At 40.1% G+C, this 22,059-nt stretch overlaps 1 protein-coding gene across 1 annotated transcript in view; it reads right to left on the bottom strand.

Annotated features, from left to right (window-relative positions):
* LOC135734297 (protein shisa-6) overlaps positions 1–22,059 on the bottom strand; it is a 127,541-nt gene that overhangs the window by 100,188 nt on the left and 5,294 nt on the right. Inside the window, exon 3 of the mRNA XM_065253232.2 lies at positions 15,118–15,272. Within this exon, the coding sequence (XP_065109304.2) occupies positions 15,118–15,272 (155 nt within the window). The remainder of the gene's footprint in view (positions 1–15,117; positions 15,273–22,059) is intronic.

Below are 22,059 nucleotides of genomic sequence, written 5' to 3'. Positions count from 1 at the left end.
GGACGTATGAGCACAAAACCCTGGTCCATTCTGAATGTAGTTAGAGAAACACTGAACTGCTGAACATCCCCCGGAGTGTACAGTAATACACCATCAGTAATTACAAGGACGTACAAACACAAAACCATGGTCTATTCTGAGTGTAGTTAGAGAAACACTGAACTGCTGCCTATCCCCCAGATTGTACAGTAATACACCATCAGTAATTACGAGGACATACAAACACAAAATCATGATCTATTCTAAGTGTACTGCTACCTATCCCCCAGAGTGTACAGTAAGACACCATCAGTAATTACGAGGACGTAGAAACACAAAACCATGGTCCATTCTGAGTGTAGTTAGAGAAACACTGAACTGCTGAACATCCCCCAGAGTGTACAGTAAGACACCATGAGTAATTACAAGGACGTACAAACACAAAACCATGGTCTATTCTGAGTGTAGTTAGAGAAACACTGAACTGCTGAAAATCCCCCAGAGTGTACAGTAAGACACCATCAGTAATTACATGGACATACAAACACAAAACCATGATCTATTCTAAGTGTACTGCTACCTATCCCCCAGAGTGTACAGTAAGACACCATCAGTAATTACGAGGACGTTCAAACACAAAACCATGGTATATTCTGAATGTAGTTAGAGAAACTCTGAACTGCTGCCAATCCCCCACGGTGAAAAGTAAAACACAATCAGTAATTATGAGGACGTATGAGCACAAAACCCTGGTCCATTCTCAATGTAGTTAGAGAAACACTGAACTGCTGAACATCCCCCGGAGTGTACAGTAAGACACCATTAGTAATTACGAGGACGTACAAACACAAAACCCTGGTCCATTCTGAGTGTAGTTAGAGAAACACTGAACTGCTGAACATCCCCCAGAGTGTACAGTAAGACACCATGAGTAATTACGAGGACGTACAAACACAAAACCATGGTCTATTCTGAGTGTAGTTAGAGAAACACTGAACTGCTGCCCATACCCCAGAGTGTACAGTAAGACATCATCAGTAATTACATGGACATACAAACACAAAACCATGATCTATTCTAAGTGTACTGCTACCTATCCCCCAGAGTGTACAGTAAGACACCATCAGTAATTACGAGGACGTACGAACACAAAACCATGGTAGATTCTGAATGTAGTTAGAGAAACTCTGAACTGCTGCCAATCCCCCACGGTGAAAAGTAAAACACAATCAGTAATTATGAGGACGTATGAGCACAAAACCCTGGTCCATTCTGAATGTAGTTAGAGAAACACTGAACTCAACACTGAACTTTAGCCTGCCAGTGTTTAGTCAGCACTGCAGTCACAATATAGTGAGTGTTCAACTAGCAGACACAGTGTGGTGACACTGTTCAACTAGCAGACACAGTGCGGTGACAGTGTTCAACTAGCAGACACAGTGCGGTGACAGTGTTCAACTAGCAGACACAGTGCGGTGACAGTGTTCAACTAGCAGACACAGTGCGGTGACAGTGTTCAACTAGCAGACACAGTGCGGTGACAGTGTTCAACTAGCAGACACAGTATGGTGACAGTGATTAACTAAAAGACACAGTATGGTGTCAGTGTTTAAGTAGTAGTCACAGTTAGTTACAGTGCTTTCCTAGTAGTCACAGTGCGGGACAGTGTTTACCTAGCAGACACAGTAGAGTGACAGTGTTTAACTAGAAGTCAAAGTATGGTGACAGTGTTTAACTAGAAGTCATAGTTAATGACAGTGTTTTATTAGCAGTCACAGTGCGGTGACAGTGTTTAACTAGCAGACATATTGCAGTCAAAGTGTTTTATTAGCAGTCACAGACTAGCGTGGTGACAGTGTTAAACTAGCAGACACAGTATGGTGACAGTGTTTAACTACAAGTCAAAGTATAGTGACAGTGTTTAACTAGAAGTCATAGTTAATGACAGTGTTTTATTAGCAGTCACAGTGCGGTGACAGTGTTAAACTAGCAGACATATTGCAGTCAAAGTGTTTTACTAACAGTCACAGTTAGTGACAGTATTTAATTAGCAGTCACAGTGTGGTGACAGTGTTTTACTAGCAGACATATTGCAGTCAAAGTGTTTTACTAGCAGTCACAGTTAGTGACAGTGTTTAATTAGCAGTCACAGTATGGTGACAGTGTTTAACTAGAAGTCACAGTTAGTGACAGTGTTTTATTAGCAGTCACAGTGTGGTGACATTGTTTAAATAGCAGACACAGTATGGTGACAGTGTTTAACTAGCAGGCACAGTATGGTGACAGTGTTTAACTAGTAGTCACAGTTAATGACAGTGTTTTATTAGCAGTCACAGTGCGGTGACAGTGATAAACTAGAAGACATATTGCAGTCAAAGTGTTTTACTAGCAGTCACAGTTAGTGACAGTATTTAATTAGCAGTCACAGTGTGGTGACAGTGTATAACTAGCAGACATATTGCAGTCAAAGTGTTTTACTAGCAGTCACAGTTAGTGACAGTGTTTAATTAGCAGTCACAGTGCAGTGACAGTGTTCAACCAGAAGACCCAGTGTGGTAACAGTGTTCAAATAGCAGACACAGTATGGTGACAGTGTTTAACTATCAGACACAGTACGGTGATGGTGTTCAACTATCAGACACAGTAAGGTGACAGTGTTTAACTAGAAGTCATAGTTAGTCACAGTGTTTTACTATCAGTCACAATGCGGTTAGATTGTTTAACTAGCAGACATATTGCAGTTAAAGTGTTTTACTAGCAGTCACAGTAAGTGACAGTGTTTAAAAGCAGTCACAGTGTGGTGACAGTGTTTAACTAGCAGACATATTGCAATCAAAGTGTTTTACTCGCAGTCACAGTTAGTGACAGTGTTTAATTAGCAGACACAGTGTGGTGACAGTGTTCAACTAGCAGACACAGTGTGGTGACAGTGTTCAACTAGCAGACACAGTGCGGTGACAGTGTTCAACTAGCAGACACAGTGCGGTGACAGTGTTCAACTAGCAGACACAGTGCGGTGACAGTGTTCAACTAGCAGACACAGTGCGGTGACAGTGTTCAACTAGCAGACACAGTGCGGTGACAGTGTTCAACTAGCAGACACAGTGCGGTGACAGTGTTCAACTAGCAGACACAGTGCGGTGACAGTGTTCAACTAGCAGACACAGTGCGGTGACAGTGTTCAACTAGCAGACACAGTGCGGTGACAGTGTTCAACTAGCAGACACAGTGCAGTGACAGTGTTTAACTAGCAAGACACAGTGCGGTGACAGTGTTTAACTAGCAGACACAGTGCGGTGAAAGTGTTTAATTAGCAGTCACAGTGAGGTGACAGTGTTTAACTATCAGACACAGTACAGTGACAGTGTTAAACTAGCAGACACAGTACGGTGACAGTGTTTAACTAGAAGACACAGTATGGTGTCAGTGTTTAAGTAGTAGTCACAGTTAGTTACAGTGCTTTCCTAGTAGTCACAGTGCGGGACAGTGTTTACCTAGCAGACACAGTATAGTGACAGTGTTTAACTAGAAGTCAAAGTATGGTGACAGTGTTTAACTAGAAGTCATAGTTAATGACAGTGTTTTATTAGCAGTCACAGTGCGGTGACAGTGTTTAACTAGCAGACATATTGCAGTCAAAGTGTTTTATTAGCAGTCACAGACTAGCGTGGTGACAGTGTTAAACTAGCAGACACAGTATAGTGACAGTGTTTAACTAGAAGTCATAGTTAATGACAGTGTTTTATTAGCAGTCACAGTGCGGTGACAGTGTTAAACTAGCAGACATATTGCAGTCAAAGTGTTTTACTAACAGTCACAGTTAGTGACAGTATTTAATTAGCAGTCACAGTGTGGTGACAGTGTTTTACTAGCAGACATATTGCAGTCAAAGTGTTTTACTAGCAGTCACAGTTAGTGACAGTGTTTAATTAGCAGTCACAGTATGGTGACAGTGTTTAACTAGAAGTCACAGTTAGTGACAGTGTTTTATTAGCAGACACAGTATGGTGACAGAGTTTAACTAGCAGGCACAGTATGGTGACAGTGTTTAACTAGTAGTCACAGTTAATGACAGTGTTTTATTAGCAGTCACAGTGCGGTGACAGTGATAAACTAGCAGACATATTGCAGTCAAAGTGTTTTACTAGCAGTCACAGTTAGTGACAGTATTTAATTAGCAGTCACAGTGCAGTGACACTGTTCAACTAGCAGACACAGTGTGGTAACAGTGTTCAAATAGCAGACACAGTATGGTGACAGTGTTTTACTATCAGACACAGTACAGTGACGGTGTTCAACTATCAGACACAGTAAGGTGACAGTGTTTAACTACAAGTCAGAGTTAGTCACAGTGTTTTACTATCAGTCACAATGCGGTGAGATTGTTTAATTAGCAGCACAGTGCGAAGAGATTGTTTAATTAGCTGCACAGTGCGGTGACAGTGTTTAACAAGAAGTCACAGTTAGTGAGTTTTACTAGCAGTCAGAGTCAGTGACAGTGTTTTACTAGCAGTCAAGTGTGGTGAAAGTGTTTAAGTAGCAGTTACAGTGCGGTTAGAGTGTATAACTAGTTGTCACAGTTAGTTACAGTGCTTTCCTAGTAGGGGTGGAACGGTACACAGAAGTCACGGTTCGGTTCGTACCTCGGTTCAGGCGTCACGGTTCGATTAAATTTCGGTACAATGGAGGGAAAAGCAAAACAAAAATGCAGAAGGCAATTTTTTTAGTACTTAAGATAATCTTAAAAACATAGGTGTCCTTATCTGTGTTATTTTGAGATGTCATGAATATGAACTGAAATGCATTTAACATACTATCTCGTATTACAAAAATCAAGGATGTGATTCTTACGGATTAATCCGGAATTCCGGATTATCCGACCTGAAAATGTGACCTACGTGAATCATGCAGATACGTAAAAAAATAGGGGGGAGGGGGGTATCTCACAGCCGTCACCATGGTAACCCGGGACGGAACCACAATCGCCGTCCCCGCGCAACAGGGCCACACCGGGCGGCACGTTAGATGACAAAGAGATGCATTTTCCTTCCTTTCCAAGTATCAACAAGGACGTGTTTCTGACTGTTCGCAAATGGCGGATGGCGAAGTATGATTGTATTGGTCAGATCAATAAAGCTCCCTGCGAGGGGTCCTGCAGTGTACCTCAGTCGCCCTCGCGGTACAGTGGTATCGTGAAAAGAACATCTCCAGATCGGATGATCTGGGTATGTATTATTGCTTGTGTCTATCGAAAAAGGAATCACGATCTCGATTCATACCCTGCATTCAGATGCACGTGTTCACGTATTTACATTAAAACAATCCAGATGTTATGTTGTCAAACTTGCTTACACTCACACAGTGCAAAACCAAACCCTATTCATTCACCAATCAGACCCGATCGTTTCTCTCCTCTCTTCTCCTCATTTGCGACGTTTGGCTGTCACCCGCGTGACGCGAAACAAAGCGGCAAACATATTCTGCGTGATTCACGTAGGTCACATTTTCAGGTCGGAAAATCCGGAATTCCGGATTAATCCGGAAGAATCACATCCCTGAAAAATGTATACCACTTTAAGTAATCTTGTATTCATCTTACATACAAATGAGTTCAAATGTATTACAAGTGTTACCTAAATACATTTTAAAATTACATTTTGGCCTTATTTCATATTAATGTACTAAAGAACAAAAAAAATAGGCTTGTAGGATGAATTAATAAGGTGTGTACGACTTCACGGGGCGCTGTAAGAAACGTCAAGTGGATGACGTCAGAGTAACGCAAGAGCGATTTGAAATCAGCATCCTCTGCAAGATTTCTTGCGGTACTCTGACGCTGATGGCGCTGCGTAAAGTTGAGCACACTTAAAAAAAGTAGCTGGACTTGACAGAACTGCCCTGTATTTGCCTGCGCTTTGTCCATAAATTGTATATACAGGACAATTTATCTCCTACTTCTCAGCGTGAGAAACACAAAGTGTGGCGTGTGAGCGTGTAAACTAACTGAAATGCGTGTGTCTCAAGGTGAATGCCTGAGACTTGAAAGCCTTCATTAGATGTATTTCCACTCACATACCCAACAACTGCTGAGCAACGCCCACACACAGTCCTCGTCTTTTCCACCACTCTCTCGCCTGTACTACTATAACTGACTGGAAAACCGTAGTTTTGCCAAACTTGCGATCTTAAAAAGGCCGGCGGATCTCCTAACTCCTGTGGAACATCACCACTTGCCATACTCGCTGTCGCTGCTCGCTCACTCACTGACTGGACCGGCGTCGACCTGACAAAAAAACTGCAGAGTGACAGAGAATGTAGACAGGCTCTGATAAAGCGCATACATAGGCGGAGCTCGGCTGCATCGGCGCCAATCAGAGCTTCAGAGCTAAAGCGGGGCTACAGATTAGCTGTCCATAAAAAGCCAGCGTATCTAACAGTAGTTCCACATACATTAATTATTTTGCACGTAAGTTTTTTTATTTTCATACCGTGCATTCTCCGTTTAAATTCATGCACCGAACCGTGACCCCCGTACCGATTCGGTTCGAAACGAATACATGTACCGTTCCACCCCTATTTCCTAGTAGTCACTGTGCGGGACAGTGTTTACCTAGCAGACACCGTATAGTGACAGTCTTTAACTAGAAGTCACAGTATGGTGACAGTGTTTTACTAGAAGTCAGAGTTAGTCACAGTGTTTTCCTTGTAGTGACAGTGCAGTGAGAGTGTTTATGTAGCAGCACAGTGCGGTGACAGTGTTTAACTATCAGTATGGTGACAGAGTTTAATGGCAATCACAGTGCAGTGAAATTAGTCAGTTTATGATATTTTGTTTTACGTGGTATTGCTAATGAATAGCCAAACTCTTGAAAACGAACTGTAGCAACAGTTTTTATATGGGTAGGACCTAAACTCTGCAGGACAGTGGTTCTCCAAAAGCAGAGTTCCCTTTACCTTGGTCATCATCTTTCCAGGATACAAACAAACACTTCACTGGCAAATACCTTCTTTGTTCTATCATCTGCTGGACAGTTGAGCAAACCTTCTGTCTGTTTTTCATCTTAGAAGTTACCTGTGAAAAGTGAATCAAGCTTTAATGATGAACAACGTATTCTTTGCTCTTGTGTAATTGATAGTACTTGTGCAATAAGTTATTTCACAGAGCAGATGTTTACATTTAGGCTTAGTCCAAGACCAAAATTTAAATACACGTGATTCTTAGTACTGTGTGATGTTATCTAGATCAGTGGTTCTTAAACTGATGTATGGTGAATTTGCCTTTCCAGCAACTTCTATACATTTGACCTCTTGCCAACAGTGACAGTAAAATGTTTAAAATCATCTTTTCATACTAAAAACTGAGGCTCACACACATCAAAAAGGCAAAACCATAGGTGAAGGTTGAAATGATAATTATTATTGGTGTCAATTTTTTTTGTTGTTGTCTGAAAAAACAGTTTCTAAAGACCACAACTAAGCTATAACTAAACAACCAAATGAATAAAAACTCTAAAAAAAATAACTCTTTACACTGTTCACCCTGTCCAATATTCCACATACACCTGACTTTGAAAGTATGGTGCTACATTCTTGCTCTTTAAATTGAAGTAAAAATGAAATCCCAGGACACTTAAAACAACCAAGAGAGATTAACTTTGCTACCTGTTCTATCACTGATGTGAAAGTGCGAGACAAGTGGTTATTTTAATTCAGTCAAGTTTGAAATCGCTTTTATCCAGTCATGACGGTTCACACCACAAATTAAAACGCAGGGTTTAGGGATGACAGTGTGAAACGTCAGCTTATGAATACCCAGGGTTATCTCTTAACCTCTGGTTAAGTATGAACAATGTGAAACGTGAAACAGATAACCCAGGATTCTGTTAACCCAGGGTTTAGAATAACCCAGGGTTAACTTTTCCAGTGTGAAAAGCCCTATTGTGTCAGAAGCTGATGCTATGAGAGCTCCTCCCACTTCCATTTTCTCTGAAGCTGGCGTGCAGACTGTCCTTCTATGTCCACACACAGGCTTAGATGGGATAGCGCTGCAACCTGTGAACGTGTGCTGGGCTAAATAGATCCCAGCAAAAAGCACCGGCATAAGTGCGCTGTACAGTGCTTTCTCATCAGGCATGTGTTCATTGCACAGTCGCAATGTCTTGACTCAGTATTGTGCACTGCAACGATAATGTGAAAGGACCGTGGCAGATGGGGTGGTCTGCGTCGAATAGAAGCAGTAGGCCGCTCTGAGTACTAGGATATAAGAATAACCGAAGCAGTAATGCAGAGTTCAGACTGCATGATTTTCAAACTAGTGGAGTCACAGATGTTTTCACTTTGCGCGACTATCTGGGGTAGCATGACTATCTGGGGAACTTCCAGCTGTCCTGTATTTTGCTCTCTCATTGGCTGTAGGTCATTGGCAATGTTTTTTTAGTCAAAACACATTTCACACGGCATGATTTTGAATCGCTCAGATCACGTCTTTGATAATTTACACTGTGTCATTGTCACTCGCGTGCACGAGCATCGATTTGCCTGTGATTTCAGGCATTTAGCTGCAATTTCTCAAAACCTGTCGGCGAGTCAAAATCAGGGCTAAAATCGTGCAGTCTGAACTCTGAACTCAGCATAAGTTAAAGGGGTAAACACTGCCGGGTAAGATAAAGGGGTAAACACTGCCGAATGATCGAGACATTGCGCCCCCATTATGACATGCATGCGGGTGCCCATTATATGCTGTCCACTGTGGAATAACCCCCCTGCTAAAGACAGGCATGTGGGGTTTGCAGTAGTGAAAAACATTACCAAAATATTGAACATAAACAACTGTTTTAAATCAAAATTAGATACAGCATGTTTTCGGTTGTGTAGATGTAGTAGTTTGCTATTAATTTTGAAACGTAAACATTCAGACCCTTTGCGCTGTTTCTATCTCATGTTAAAGCAGTAAAGCAGGGCTATTCAATTGGCGGCCCGCGGGCCAAACCCGGCCCCCAAGGTAATTTGATCCGGCCCTTTATGTAGTCTGTTAAAAAGACATCTCTAGAATAAAGTTAGACAACGGGCCCTACAGTTACGAGTTGATGCGCGTGCGTCTGTTTCATACAGCATGAGCTGCAGAGCGCGAGTCATGTGACTGGTGCGAGCAGCTGTGTCACGTGTTTATATTCGCGCTTTGGTCCACAAATTCAACGCGATCGCCTCCCCCGCTCGCGTCTCAAGACGCGATAGCTGACAGTGGTGAGTTAAGAGACCGGACTCTATGGTGGTTTTAACTTTATTTGTAGTATTTCCAGCTTAAAAACACTACCCTATCGCTCACAGCCCAGCACCTGCACCACTTTATGCGTATCGTGCTGACAAACATACACCTGATTTTACTGCTCTTGCGAAATCTAAAAACATATTGTCTTATTAGAAGGTAGCCTAATGTTTGCCAATTATTATGCTGCGTTCCAGGCAACCTGTAACCCGTAACTCACGACTTCAAAACCACGACTCACGACTTTGAACTGGGAGTAGATCGATCTAGTACGAGTTCAGGGGTGGGAAGTCACGGGTTTGACTGCCGTTTCAGTGCACTTTCACCGGTAGAAGGTTGTAAAAACACGAGTTACAGGCTGCCTGGAACGCATAGGGTCGTGAGTCGTGGTTTTGAAGTCGTAACTCACGGGTTTAAAAACCTGCCTGGAACGCACCATTAAGATGGCTGTTTTAGTTTAAATAGGGCTACTGTAATAATTAGCTTTGACAAAAAACAGCATAAAACAATTATGTTCCATATTATAAACTTTTTTGTTATGTGCACCGAAGTGAGTAAATGAGTTAAATTCTCAATGAGTGTGATATGGATCTTATTTACCTATTTAAATGTAGAATAAAGCTTACTTGGGCATCTTACAATGCACTTGTTGTTATGCAATTTCTTAAATACAACATATGAACATGTCTGGAAGTAGAAAAAGCCTACTTAGACATCTGGCAATGCACTAATGTTGTTGAATGCAGTTTCAAAATACACGTTTGTAGAAAAAGCCTATTGTACAATGCACTGATTTTGTTTTTATGCAGTTTCAAAATATAACATTAGTATGTTTAAATGTATGAAAATTTAATCATCATCACTGTTATATCTTCTGACCCTCATTTGAGATGCTTTTCATGAACTGGCCCCCACGACAAACTAATTGAATAGCCCTGCAGTAAAGTAACCGATGTTAATTCGGGTTTTTGCTCTTTGCTGATCCAGACATTTTTTGTCATGGTTTGACTCTGTTTACAGAGGAGACATGAACGCGCTGATGATGTTTGATGTCTGCGTGAACGCAGTGGCATGCAAAACACGTTCACAGAAGAGTAGCAAAAATTGCATACGTCCAATTATTGTATTTGGTCCAAGTTCAATGATTTGTTGAATGTTTTGGTCCTACACCTTTCACAGATAACATATTTATACAAATAGATTCAAACACATTAACATAGTGATTGCTATCAGGATGTGAGGAGACTTTTAACCAGCATAACTAAAAAAAATTCTAGATCAAATCAGACCTTGCTTTTAACACTGAAACACTTGTTACAGCTCGCTACGCACACAAAGGGTGGCAGTTACTGTACATATGTTTGTTTCGGGGAATCTGCTGTTTTTTACAGGCCTGTGAGGTTAAACTTGGCTGAACTTATGGGGACGTTGGTATGCTGTGAACGAGAGGATGCCGTGCGGCGTGCGCTGAACATGACAGGCTCCAAAGAAACTGGGGCTGTTCATGTCTGAGCAGTGAACGAAGTGAATTATGTTACAAGGCAGATGCCAGAATGAGGGTCTTTCATGTATGGGGAGCGGCTGAAGCAAGCTGTGATCTTACAAAAATGAAACCTATGGTCTGTCTATGTATTGTGCACACTGTGGCGAGTTGGTGGGAAAGGGAGGCTTATACACGTGGCTCTCTCTGCAGTGTGTTGTGGTCACAATCAAGAACAGGGCTGAGAGCTGTGTGCTGTGTTAAGACGGATCGCTGCACGGGGGGCAAGGAATGAAGCGAGGAGCTATATCCATGTAAATGTTTACCGGCATGCATGCAAGGGTCATGGGCTTTCTGTCCGTAATGCGCGCGATTCTCTCTGGTGATGATTCAGCATCACGATGTGGAGATAAATAATCTATGAATTTACCACGTAGACAGGCTATATAGTGTTGGAAGGCACTTCTACACAGCGTTATGGTCGGCATTGGTCAGTACACTGGCATTGTTCAATAAAGCTTCAGAGAAAAGGCAAGTGGAAGAAGCTCCCATAGCTTCTGACGCAATATCAAGAGACCGTAAGGAAGAGACAACTATGAACAACTATCACAAAACATGAAAACAGGCTTTTATCATTCAGGTAACATCAAGCAGTATTAAGAAGAAGCTTCATGTAAAAACTTAAACTGGAATATTTTTGTAAATTCAGTTATTATTGTGTTGGGGACTATATGTAAACCACTGTCATCTAAAATAACTTGTTCAAGTTAGCATTAAATGAAAAACAAACTTCAATTTTCATCATTCCTCTTATTTTTATCAAATTACCAAATATAGATGTATTGTAAACTTATGACCACAACTGTATGTGAGCAAATGTAAAGAAAACATGTTATCACTATCGATCTATTCTAAAAATCTTGATGGGAATAAAATCAGTACATTTATAAGAGGGTTTAATTACTTAATACAACTATATGATGAGAAAATCAAACCTTATGAAATGAACCATAGTTTAAGTAGTTAGCCTATTTTTTTAAATAAAAGTAAAACTATAGAAACCCCAGATTTACCATGGTCTTCTGTTACTATAAAACCATGGTTTATTTTCCTCAGGGAATGACAAATAAATATTACAAATAACGTAGTTACAGTTACAGTTTTTACCATGTAACCACAAATTAACCATAGTTTTGCTAGTGTAACCATAATTTAACCATGCTATGTAAAACTGTGGTTTCACAAATGATAATCTGCCAAAAAAGACATGGTTACTAAGTTACACTTTTACTATAGTAAAACCAAGGTTAATTTTCATAAGGTTGCTAATGCTAACGTGGTAAAAACAGTTTTAAAACTTTAATAACAGCTGTTTGCTTAACATTATATAAATCTTACCTGGAGTCTTGTTACTTTGATGATTTATTTGATGATTTAATCGATGATTTATCCTCACATGTGGTCTTCTCAGCAGATTTTACTAATCCATGCATCAGTTCAATCGATCTGAAAGTGTTTCCAATCATATTGTTCCTCTGTGCTGTTATTGATATAGTTGTGGTATGAACACTGCGATCATTTTATATTAAAAACGATTTTAGAACTATATTTTTATCGTTTTCGTCCTTGATGTACATAACACAATCCTTTGACAAATCCCGAAATTATGAGGACATCTGGCTGTCAGCCAATCGGAAGCGGCGATTTCATACACACACATGAATATTAATTAGGAGGTGCAGTACACCAGACCGGCCTACAGGGGCGCAGTCTCGATACACACGTCATACACAAAGTCTGGTCATTGTGACTTATGGAGACTTTCGGAGAAAATGAGAATTTAAGCTCCTCCTACCCCTAGAAGCACTTCTACATTGCCCGTATTATGAGGACACCGACCCTGTCCTCATAATACAAAATGTCCTCATAGTGTGGCGTGTATTCATATGAAATGTCCTCGTAAATCACAAAAACCAACACACACACACACACACACACACATACACACACACACACACACACACACACACACACACACACACACACACACACACACACACACACACACACACATTTGAGTTCTGGAAGATTCATTTTCAAAATGTATCCTTATGGTTTGGGTTAAGTGGGGTCACATGATCCTGATCCAACAAACACTGTATATCCATATTTGTATATCCTGTATGTCCTTGCAGGGATGTGAATTATCATTTGTATGTACATACTGTACAAATTCTTCTACACGTAAACAGTTTTTAAAAAAAAATTAAAGAAATGCCTTTAAATTCAACAAAGAGTTTCAAACGGAAGATGTGAATGTTCATTTGGTTAATTAGTAAAAGGAAATGCAATACTGTTTCAAAATGATGAAATGTTATATGTGAAACCCAGACAGCAGACGACTCCGGGCCGAATTCGCATCGGAGCTGCAGACTTCTGACACGGAACCGGCGCGGTGTCATCTGCTGTCTGGGAAAGTCACAGAATTCATTATTATTGTTGAAGCCAGTGCAGAAACAAGAACTATTTTGGACTTGGTTAATGAAAGCAACCAACCAGAACACGATAACAACCACCTACAGTAGCAACACCTTAACTCTTTCCCCACCATTGATGAGTTATCTTGTCAATTAAAAGAAAACAGTTGCATAAAAAATGTGTTTCTGAAGAATTTGTATGTTAATCTGCAATACCGCAATTATCCACTAGATTTGTTATTTAATTTATGAAAAAACTGAAACCAAAATGTTATTTAAACTTTGTGTATGTTTTGATAATCGTTCTGAATCTGATCCCTAACAAAATTCCTTCACAAGAATGCAATTATTTCAGCTTTTTGCTAAAAAAAGTATTTTTAAAGAAAAATGCCCATATACAAGAGATTATAAACAGAGAAAAAATATAGATAGGATGAAAGAGTTTTTTTCCAGTTTTGTTTGTTTGTTGGTTTGTTTGTTTGTTTGTTTGTTTTAATATTAATATATTTTTAGAATTGTAAAACTTTTATGAAAAAAAAAATTATATATATATATATATATATATACATATATACATATATATATATATATATATATATATATATATATATATATATACATATATACATATATATATATATATATATATACATATATACATATATATATATATATATATATACATATATACATATATATATATACATATATACATATATATATATATATATATATATATATATATATATATATATATATATATATATATATATATATATATATATACATATATATATATATATATATATACATATATATATATATATATATGCTGGCGGGCAACTTTTCAAAAAAAAACGGCTGGCGGGTAAAGGGCGATTTATAGTCGTGCGTAGGTCCTACGGCGTAGCCGCGACGGCGTAGGTTCCGCGTCGGTTTTCATTTATACTTTTGCGTCGCCGTCCGCGTCGACGTGCAAACACACACGAAACCGCTGGTTGGCAGTAATCACCCGTGTAACCACAGTAGCAGCAGAAGTCGTCACAGAAGAAGAAGCTAAGCAAGTTAACCCACAAACGAAGAAGAAACAGCAACTTGTTGTGTATAATTTGAGAAGACCAGCAATGATGGAAGTAAATAAACAGCGACTTATGTTGCAGTTTGAGTTAAATCACTCCTCAACTTGGCTCATCTTTGTTTTCACCGTCACAAACGGAAATACCTATGACGCAGTTTTTTTACCTGACGGGAGGGGTTCTGGTGGACCAATCACAGCGCTTGCGGTCCGCGTAGAGCCGACGCGCTGTTAGAAATTTTGTGAGGTGCGCGTCAGGCTACGCAGAGCTACGCACGATTTATAGTCGTGCGTAGGTCCTACGCACTTAGCTACGGCGTAGGACCTACGCACGACTATAAATCGCCCTTAATGAGTTAACAGTCTAGCGTCATGTGTAAACTTTAAGCACCAGCGATCATTCTGTAGTACAGCAAAAGTAAGTTTATTCAGCCGTCTGAATATTGATGGCATGTGAGCCCAAACCCAAAAGAGAAAGAACATGGAATTGCTTGCAAGATGTGAATGTTTGAAGAGGTGGTAAAAAGTGGACAATAACACGTTTTAAAGTCTGTTTGACTGCTGCTCTCTGTTCGAATGAAAAATTCATTCAGATGTGATTTCAGATATGACTATGAGTTGAACAGCATGTGCTGAACCTTTACACATGATGAAGCATGCTTCATATATCCACAAACCCACACATTTGTACATAGAGACTCATTTTAATTTAAAAATCTGCAACGGTCTTCAAAGATTACCATAGGGTTACCATTACCATACAAGTCTAAAACATAATCATAAAAGGTTTCGTCATATAGCCATACATTAAAATAACACACCAACACATGAGATAACTTACCGTGATTGTTTTTGTTGTGAACAGGTGTGTAGTGGTTCTTGGATGTTCGTACAGGTGTCTCCTCTTTGGGTGAGGTTTCTATGGCGGCAATGTTTTCATGCTCGTACTGAGATATGGGAATGGGCCCCTGCTGCCTCAAAATGTCTGCCAACGCTCTGAAAAACACAGGGAAGATCATTTTAATGTTCATTATATCATTATCCTAAAAACAACAGTGTCCTGTTGTTCAGCACTGGAATAAACGTTTCATCCAGTTTACAGATACAAACATATTGCACCCCAAGAGGTTTAGACAATTTCCAATAAGGGCCCGTTTAAGGGCCAGAATGTTGTATCTTTTGTTTTCCTATGTGTGGAGGTGCTTGGCTCTGGTACAATCTCTAACGCACACACACACGAGTTTAATTGCGCTTTGTGTTATAATGATCAGTCGAAGTTTGGCCTCTCAGGTTTTCGAAGCTCAGGCCTTTGGCTACAGCAACAAACAAAAGCCATTAATCAATGTGTCGTCTGCAGTATGGTGGTGTAGAAACACATCCACCCATACAAGCCTAATGGGATTCAAATTCTATTAATGTTTCTGCTCTTTGGCCCCGAGGACACGATCTCAGAATTAAGACCCAACCGCTTCATGGAATTTTCATAGTGGCAATATGAGATTCTGGAGAGATTGCATGGCCATTAAAATTATGAATCTTCCACAGTAATGCTGCTTTCTGTAATGGGGAGCGTGTGGGGGGTTATACAGGACTTCATCAGTCAGATTTTACTGCAGAAGAAACATGGATTAACATGGTAAATTGAATTCAGGTAAACCGGGATACTTTTACAGTCATCTCAATGTCATAACCCAGTTTACCTGAATTCACCCTACCTTTCTTAGGGGAAATGAGTATAAGCGTAATTTGTAATTAATTAATGCAAAAAATGGTTTTCATACTGCTCTTCCGGGGGCGCAAATTCAAAATATGTGTTCAGAGTAGAACCCTGCACGGGCCAAAAACTCCAGCCCTAACCTGGCCCTGGCCCGTAGTGTTCAAGCCCTACCCGAACCCGACACATGATGCACATAGGATCTCTCAACACGCCGAAAATATTTTGAAATTACGATTACACAAACATGGCGGGCTACATACATGTTGTGTGACAAACCTCGCATTGCGCGCCTTCGAAAAAAGAAGTCACCGGCCGCCACTGCTTAGCTTACTTAATTTTTCTTGTTTTCCAGTACAAACACCTAATAATTAAATTGGGGGGGTTAATGCTATTTCATGCATCCTGACTTTTTAACACAGTTTCAGAGCTGTAATCCTCATGCTAAACAAATGGAAAGTGTCAAAAAAGCAGTTGAGCGTGTGACGCAGTATTTCTGGGCCAAACTCACTTCTCCTCTTTCTTAGAAGTGTTGGAAAGTTTTTTTCGAACTTGGGTACCCGTTACGTATCAGTGACCCCATATTCCTTTTATGGGCACTTCCCCTGGAAAAGCACACCCATGCGTCAATCAGAGTGAGAGCGAGAACAACGAGGACTCTCATTAGCATTAGCAAGTAGAAGTCACAGGCATCACTTCACGCAACAGCTTTGTTTTATATCAAGCCTCAACAATGTGTGTTTGTTTAACTCTGGATTTCATTGAAATAGGGAAGACCCAACGGAGGCGGTAAGTAAAACTGCATTAAATATCTGTTTTGTTCGCAATCGATGCATAAGTGCATATCATGTAAATGACACAAGCATCATACTGTAAGTTATCCAGAGATAGTGGGATAATGTTTTGTGTGTGTGTTGCCTGCTGTGAATTGCTCCTAGTGCTGGACACCTCTGGGATTTTTCCAGAAACAATCGCTAGAGCTGATCTGTCTTTTATAAATCTGATCAAACTAATGACTCTTTGGAGATATTGAGAATGTAATACTACTCTATAAGTACTTAAAATTAACATGAGATGAGCAAAAAACAGTGTGTGTTGTGTGAGCTTAAACTTAAGAAGTAAAATGACCAGATTTACTAAACAGGGCAAATGAGTGTAACTGTGCGTTCACACCAGCCGCGGTTGAGGCGGCAAAACGCGCTATTCGCGGGTAGTTAGACACTTTAGCATTTTGAGTGTACTTGCTTCATTCGCGCATGAAAGCTGCGCATAAAATTCTAGTCATTCGAGACATTCACGCAGAATTTCATGTCATGGGAGGGACTTCTGCGACTCTGCTCGCTCCCTGTAATCATGTCACTATTAAAGCAAGCTCCTGATTGGTTAATGGGGCGTGAATATCCAACAAAAACTTGTGCGTTTCTCGCGGCAATGCTCAATTCAAGCAAAATGCGCCATACACGCATTCTGCGCCATTCGCACAGCGCCATCCATGTGTTCCTCGCAGGATGCCTATTCGCGTTTTTGCATTGACTAAACATGTAAATCACTCACACTTGCCATCTCTTCGGCGTCTTGGGTGAATGCCACATAAGAAATGCATTTTCAGAGCGCCGATGGGGGTGGAAATTTCTGCGGTAATGTACTGACAAGGTGCAGGTTACAGAACACAGATGCAACATCTCATTTCCACAATAACCAGTGCAACTTCAGACAGATTTTATTTTGACCATTACATATTTTTTTCAAAAGACATCTATTAGGTGTCCAAACACAGCACAGTTGTCTAGGCAAAATTTGGGTTGTCAGAGAAATTTTAATAGACATCTAATTGTAGCTCAAAAATAAACCAGTAATCTCTGTTGACTTACTTGTTGGAATATCAAAAAGCAACATTTTAAGTTTATTGAAAGTTTATGCTAATTTGTGCGTATCTCATAAATCACTACGGTAGTTTTTTAACATCAAAAGGGCATTTGCACTGACGCAAGCTGTAAATCTGGCCCTTTATGTCATTTAGCTTCTCAAGCAAATGTTTCTTGATTTCAAGATTTTGTAGATGTTTGCACTAAAAACAAGCCAAATAAAAATCATTGTTTGTAGTGTATTCTAATCTAAATGCCCATTATGACCACATGAAGACCAAAGCGGTCAGCATTCATTTTTTACGGCCCACTATCTGAAACCAGCGTGTGACATTGCGTCTGGTTCCACCTCAGCCTGAGGCCATCTCTCCTCACAGGAGGAGCCTGAAATGGCGTCTTAACTGTGTCAATGTCAGCACATTCGCTCGGCCTCGCGGTCTACATCTTGCTATGCATGAGAGAGACAGAAAAGAAAGAAAGAGGTGGAGAGAGAGAGAGAAAGATAAAGTGACTTTGGTAGGATGTATAATTAGTCTTCCCTTCCAGGAGAAGAGGCCTTTTATAACAGAAGTTCTCCTCACGTGGGGGCGACCTGGTTTCAGTGCTCCAGTTGCCTGTGAGGTTCTCTGCGCTTTCTTCTGTCACACCACAGGACTGGGACACCTTCGGGCCCTTAAAGCCCGGACACATTAAACTACTTGACTGGACTCTTGGAGTTTTCACACCTCATATTTATCTCATTTGTTGTTTTTTTCTGTGCATGTACTGCAAAAGTTTGTTTCTGGTTTAAGTTAACTTTGTCAATAGCCATTAAGCGACAGAGAAATGCAAAAGCACGATTGATTAAGGCACTCCAATACAATTTCATGGCAATTCCTATGGATTTAACAAGGTGGCTAATTCCTATGCAACTTTGTACAGCCAACTCAAACTCATACGAATACACCAACTAGTAAAATACGCATGAATCAGGTTGGACACTCACAATGGAAGTAAAGCAAAACACTTAAAATACAAACTGTCTAGCATTTCTATCTCATGTGAATCTCTTACTTAATTATATATGTATAATTTTTTTTACTTAAACTTCATAATCAAGTAAAGTGCATTTTTATGCATATTTATGCAAATAAAATGTATATTTATTCAAATATGTCACTTTTAGAAACCGCTGCACTCAAGATGATTTGGGCATACACAGTATCGGGGTATTCGGTGCTCATCCTTCTATCACATGAAGCAATCTGTTTAGAGATATGGACGACAAATTGAAACAGTTCCAAAACAAATCCAGACCGGAACCGCACCGGATCTGTGCCGAAGTCAGCAGCTCTGGTGCAGATCCGGCCCGGAGTAGGCTGCTGTATGGGTTTCACCATCATGTACAATATGTAGTGTTGATGGATATGTGGTCATATTACTACATAACACAATGCAATTCATCACTGCAATACATACAAGGAATCTTTCATAAATGTTTGTGACACGTTCAATATTAAAAGATAAGTAACAAAGGGAATTCAATGGTCTGGTGTTAATATATTCAAGATTATGCAAATCCTAATTAAGGTCTAAGTGTTTGTCTGTTTGCAAATACATACACATCAAAACATCATTGTGATATAAATACATCCTCACCAAACACCCTAAAGCCTCCAGCGACACATAAACACAGTTTCCAAACAAATGAGAGACGATTAACTTTGTTAAATATCACCTAAAATGGGTTTTAAAACATATGGCTGCTTTAGTAACCCATCATCAGTGAAGTACTTAACTCACTTCAATATAGAGTTTAAATGAACCCAGATTTAACCTTCATTCAGTGCAACAAATTCACTTTTTGGTGTATCTGTAAATAGAAAATAGAAAATCTATTTTGGCAGGCGCTTTAACCCATGGTGACTTACACGTCTTCAAAGTTTTTGCTGCGCTTACGATTTTTCCCCCTGCTATTGACTAGGACTGTAATGATTAATCGTGCAAATGTGCGTTTTCTCAATTAATGAATTTTAATGAATTAGGTGAAATCCCGGCACATCCGAACGCCAGGGGGCGCTCTCATGCAGAAACTCCCTTTGTGCCACAGAAGAAGTAGCATTACAATATTAATATCGCTGTTCTTCAAGTTGTTTCAGGTATTTTCATGATAATAAAGAATATTTTGAATGATTTTGTTTAACGAGTGTTGCTGTTTTAAATGCATGTTATAAACGACTCCGACTCATAATGATTTTAGATTGATAAGGACTTCCTACTGACCAAATGCCATAGTACACGCACAAGCTGTGCATGAAACAAAGAATCGCAGCCTTGTGATTCAGAATCGATTTCAGACAGGCATTTTTAATGGGACACGCGATTTAATCGTTACATCCCTACTACTGACAAGTTATCTCATCAATTAAGAAAAAACATTTCCCTGCCAATGAGGAGTTTTTATGGTAATCTGTAATTCTGCTATTATCTTCTAGATGGCGCTCTTACCCAATTTATAAAAAAACTGCAGCAAAACGAATAAGTTTTAACTACGTGTATGTTTTGATGATTGTTCTGAATGTAATCTCTAACAAAATTAATTTACAATAATGCAATTATTTCAGCTTTTCGCTCAATATTTTGTATTTTTTGAAGAAACCTAAGCATATTTAAGATGTTATAAAAATAGAACAAATGATAGGATTAAATGTTTTTTTGTTTGTTTGAAAGCAGAGGGTCTGTTCTTTGATTTGATATATTTGTATGTTTATATATTTATAGAAGAAACTTTTCCTCGAAGGCATTTTGTGAAATGTTGTGAAAATCCAAAAAAATGCTTCTGGGCAACTTAAAAAAAAGCTGGAGGGGAATGAGTTAAATACTGATATACACAAGAACACTAACGGTACATTCACATGGGACAGAAGCATTAATGCTTGACAGAAGGCTTGTCTGAAGCGTGGCCAAAAAGCCAATCACAGTGGCCGCTACACATGCTCCGGTATTCAAAATACGTAATTGGCTGGCTTTGCCTAGGTTATTTGCATAAGGTGATCTGTTTGACGCACGCGTTGCCGCTTAAAAAGTTGAGAAATGTTAACTTCTGCCGCGAGCAACAGCAGTGACGTGGCGCAGATGGATCCACAATTCAGTTCGGCAAGCTTGACGTCACCCATTAAAAGTGAATGGGAAGTGTTAACGCTTATGCCTCGTGTAAACGTAGCGCTAATGTGTGTTCACATTGCCACCCGCGAGAGCGTCAAAGTGGCCGGAAGTCATTCAATTTCAAAGAGAGCCAGCGGCAAGCTCTGGCGAGCGGCAAGCACTGGCGAGCGGCAAGCACTGGCGAGCGGCAAGCTCTGGAGAGCGGCAAGCTCTGGCGAGCAGCAAGCTCTGGCAAGCGGCAACATGAACGGTGTTGAAATCAGTTCAACTTTATGGTAATGAGCTATGATGCAGTTAGGCAGCAACCAATCGAAAGGCGGAAATGTTTGGCGGCAACCAATCGGAAGGCGGAAACCTCCGCTTGAGAGGATTCCAGAGAATGCATTCAAGCATCAGAGCGTCCACTACACTTTTTCTTTAGCGTTGTTGGCAGGGCAGCCAGAGCGTTTTTTTACGCTCTTGCTGGTGGCTGTATGAATGCACAGTAATACTGAGCACAATACTGTGCTCCTGTATAGCTTAGGGGTAGAGCACTGCGTTAGCAGCGCAAAACATCATGGTTTAAACCCAGTGAATCATACTGATATAAAATGCATACTTTGTGATGCACTTTAAGTATAAAAGCATCTGCCAAATGCGTAAATGTTAATGCAACCTACTGAGATGAATAGCGGCAAAAGTATATGAAAAATATTGAGCTGTAGAGTTATAAGATTGTTTAATCATTTATTTACACAGTGTTTGTGCACTGAAATCTGACAGAGTGATCAGTCTGGCTCATCTCTTACGTCAGCGAGTGTTCAGATTGCATCGGACCGTGTACCTGAAGAGTCGGATCAATATGCACTGCTCAGAACACCCGCGGAGGCTTACAGATCTCTCTCTCTTTCTCTCTCACAGAAGGTCACCAGTGAATCTGCATTAAACCTCTCTTTCACCTCTCAGCTCCAGGAGACCTCAGATGATCCCGAAAGAAGCGCAGTGTTATTCATAAAATGGCTTTCAAATACTTTATAATGCAAGTTTAGTCATTAATCTGATGTTCCTCTCAAAGCGCCCA

Source organism: Paramisgurnus dabryanus, chromosome 3 (assembly GCF_030506205.2).
Source record: "Paramisgurnus dabryanus chromosome 3, PD_genome_1.1, whole genome shotgun sequence".
NCBI lineage: Eukaryota > Metazoa > Chordata > Actinopteri > Cypriniformes > Cobitidae > Paramisgurnus > Paramisgurnus dabryanus.
The sequence above is the reverse complement of the archived record's forward strand: the minus strand, read 5'-3'. Positions and strand labels throughout refer to the sequence as shown.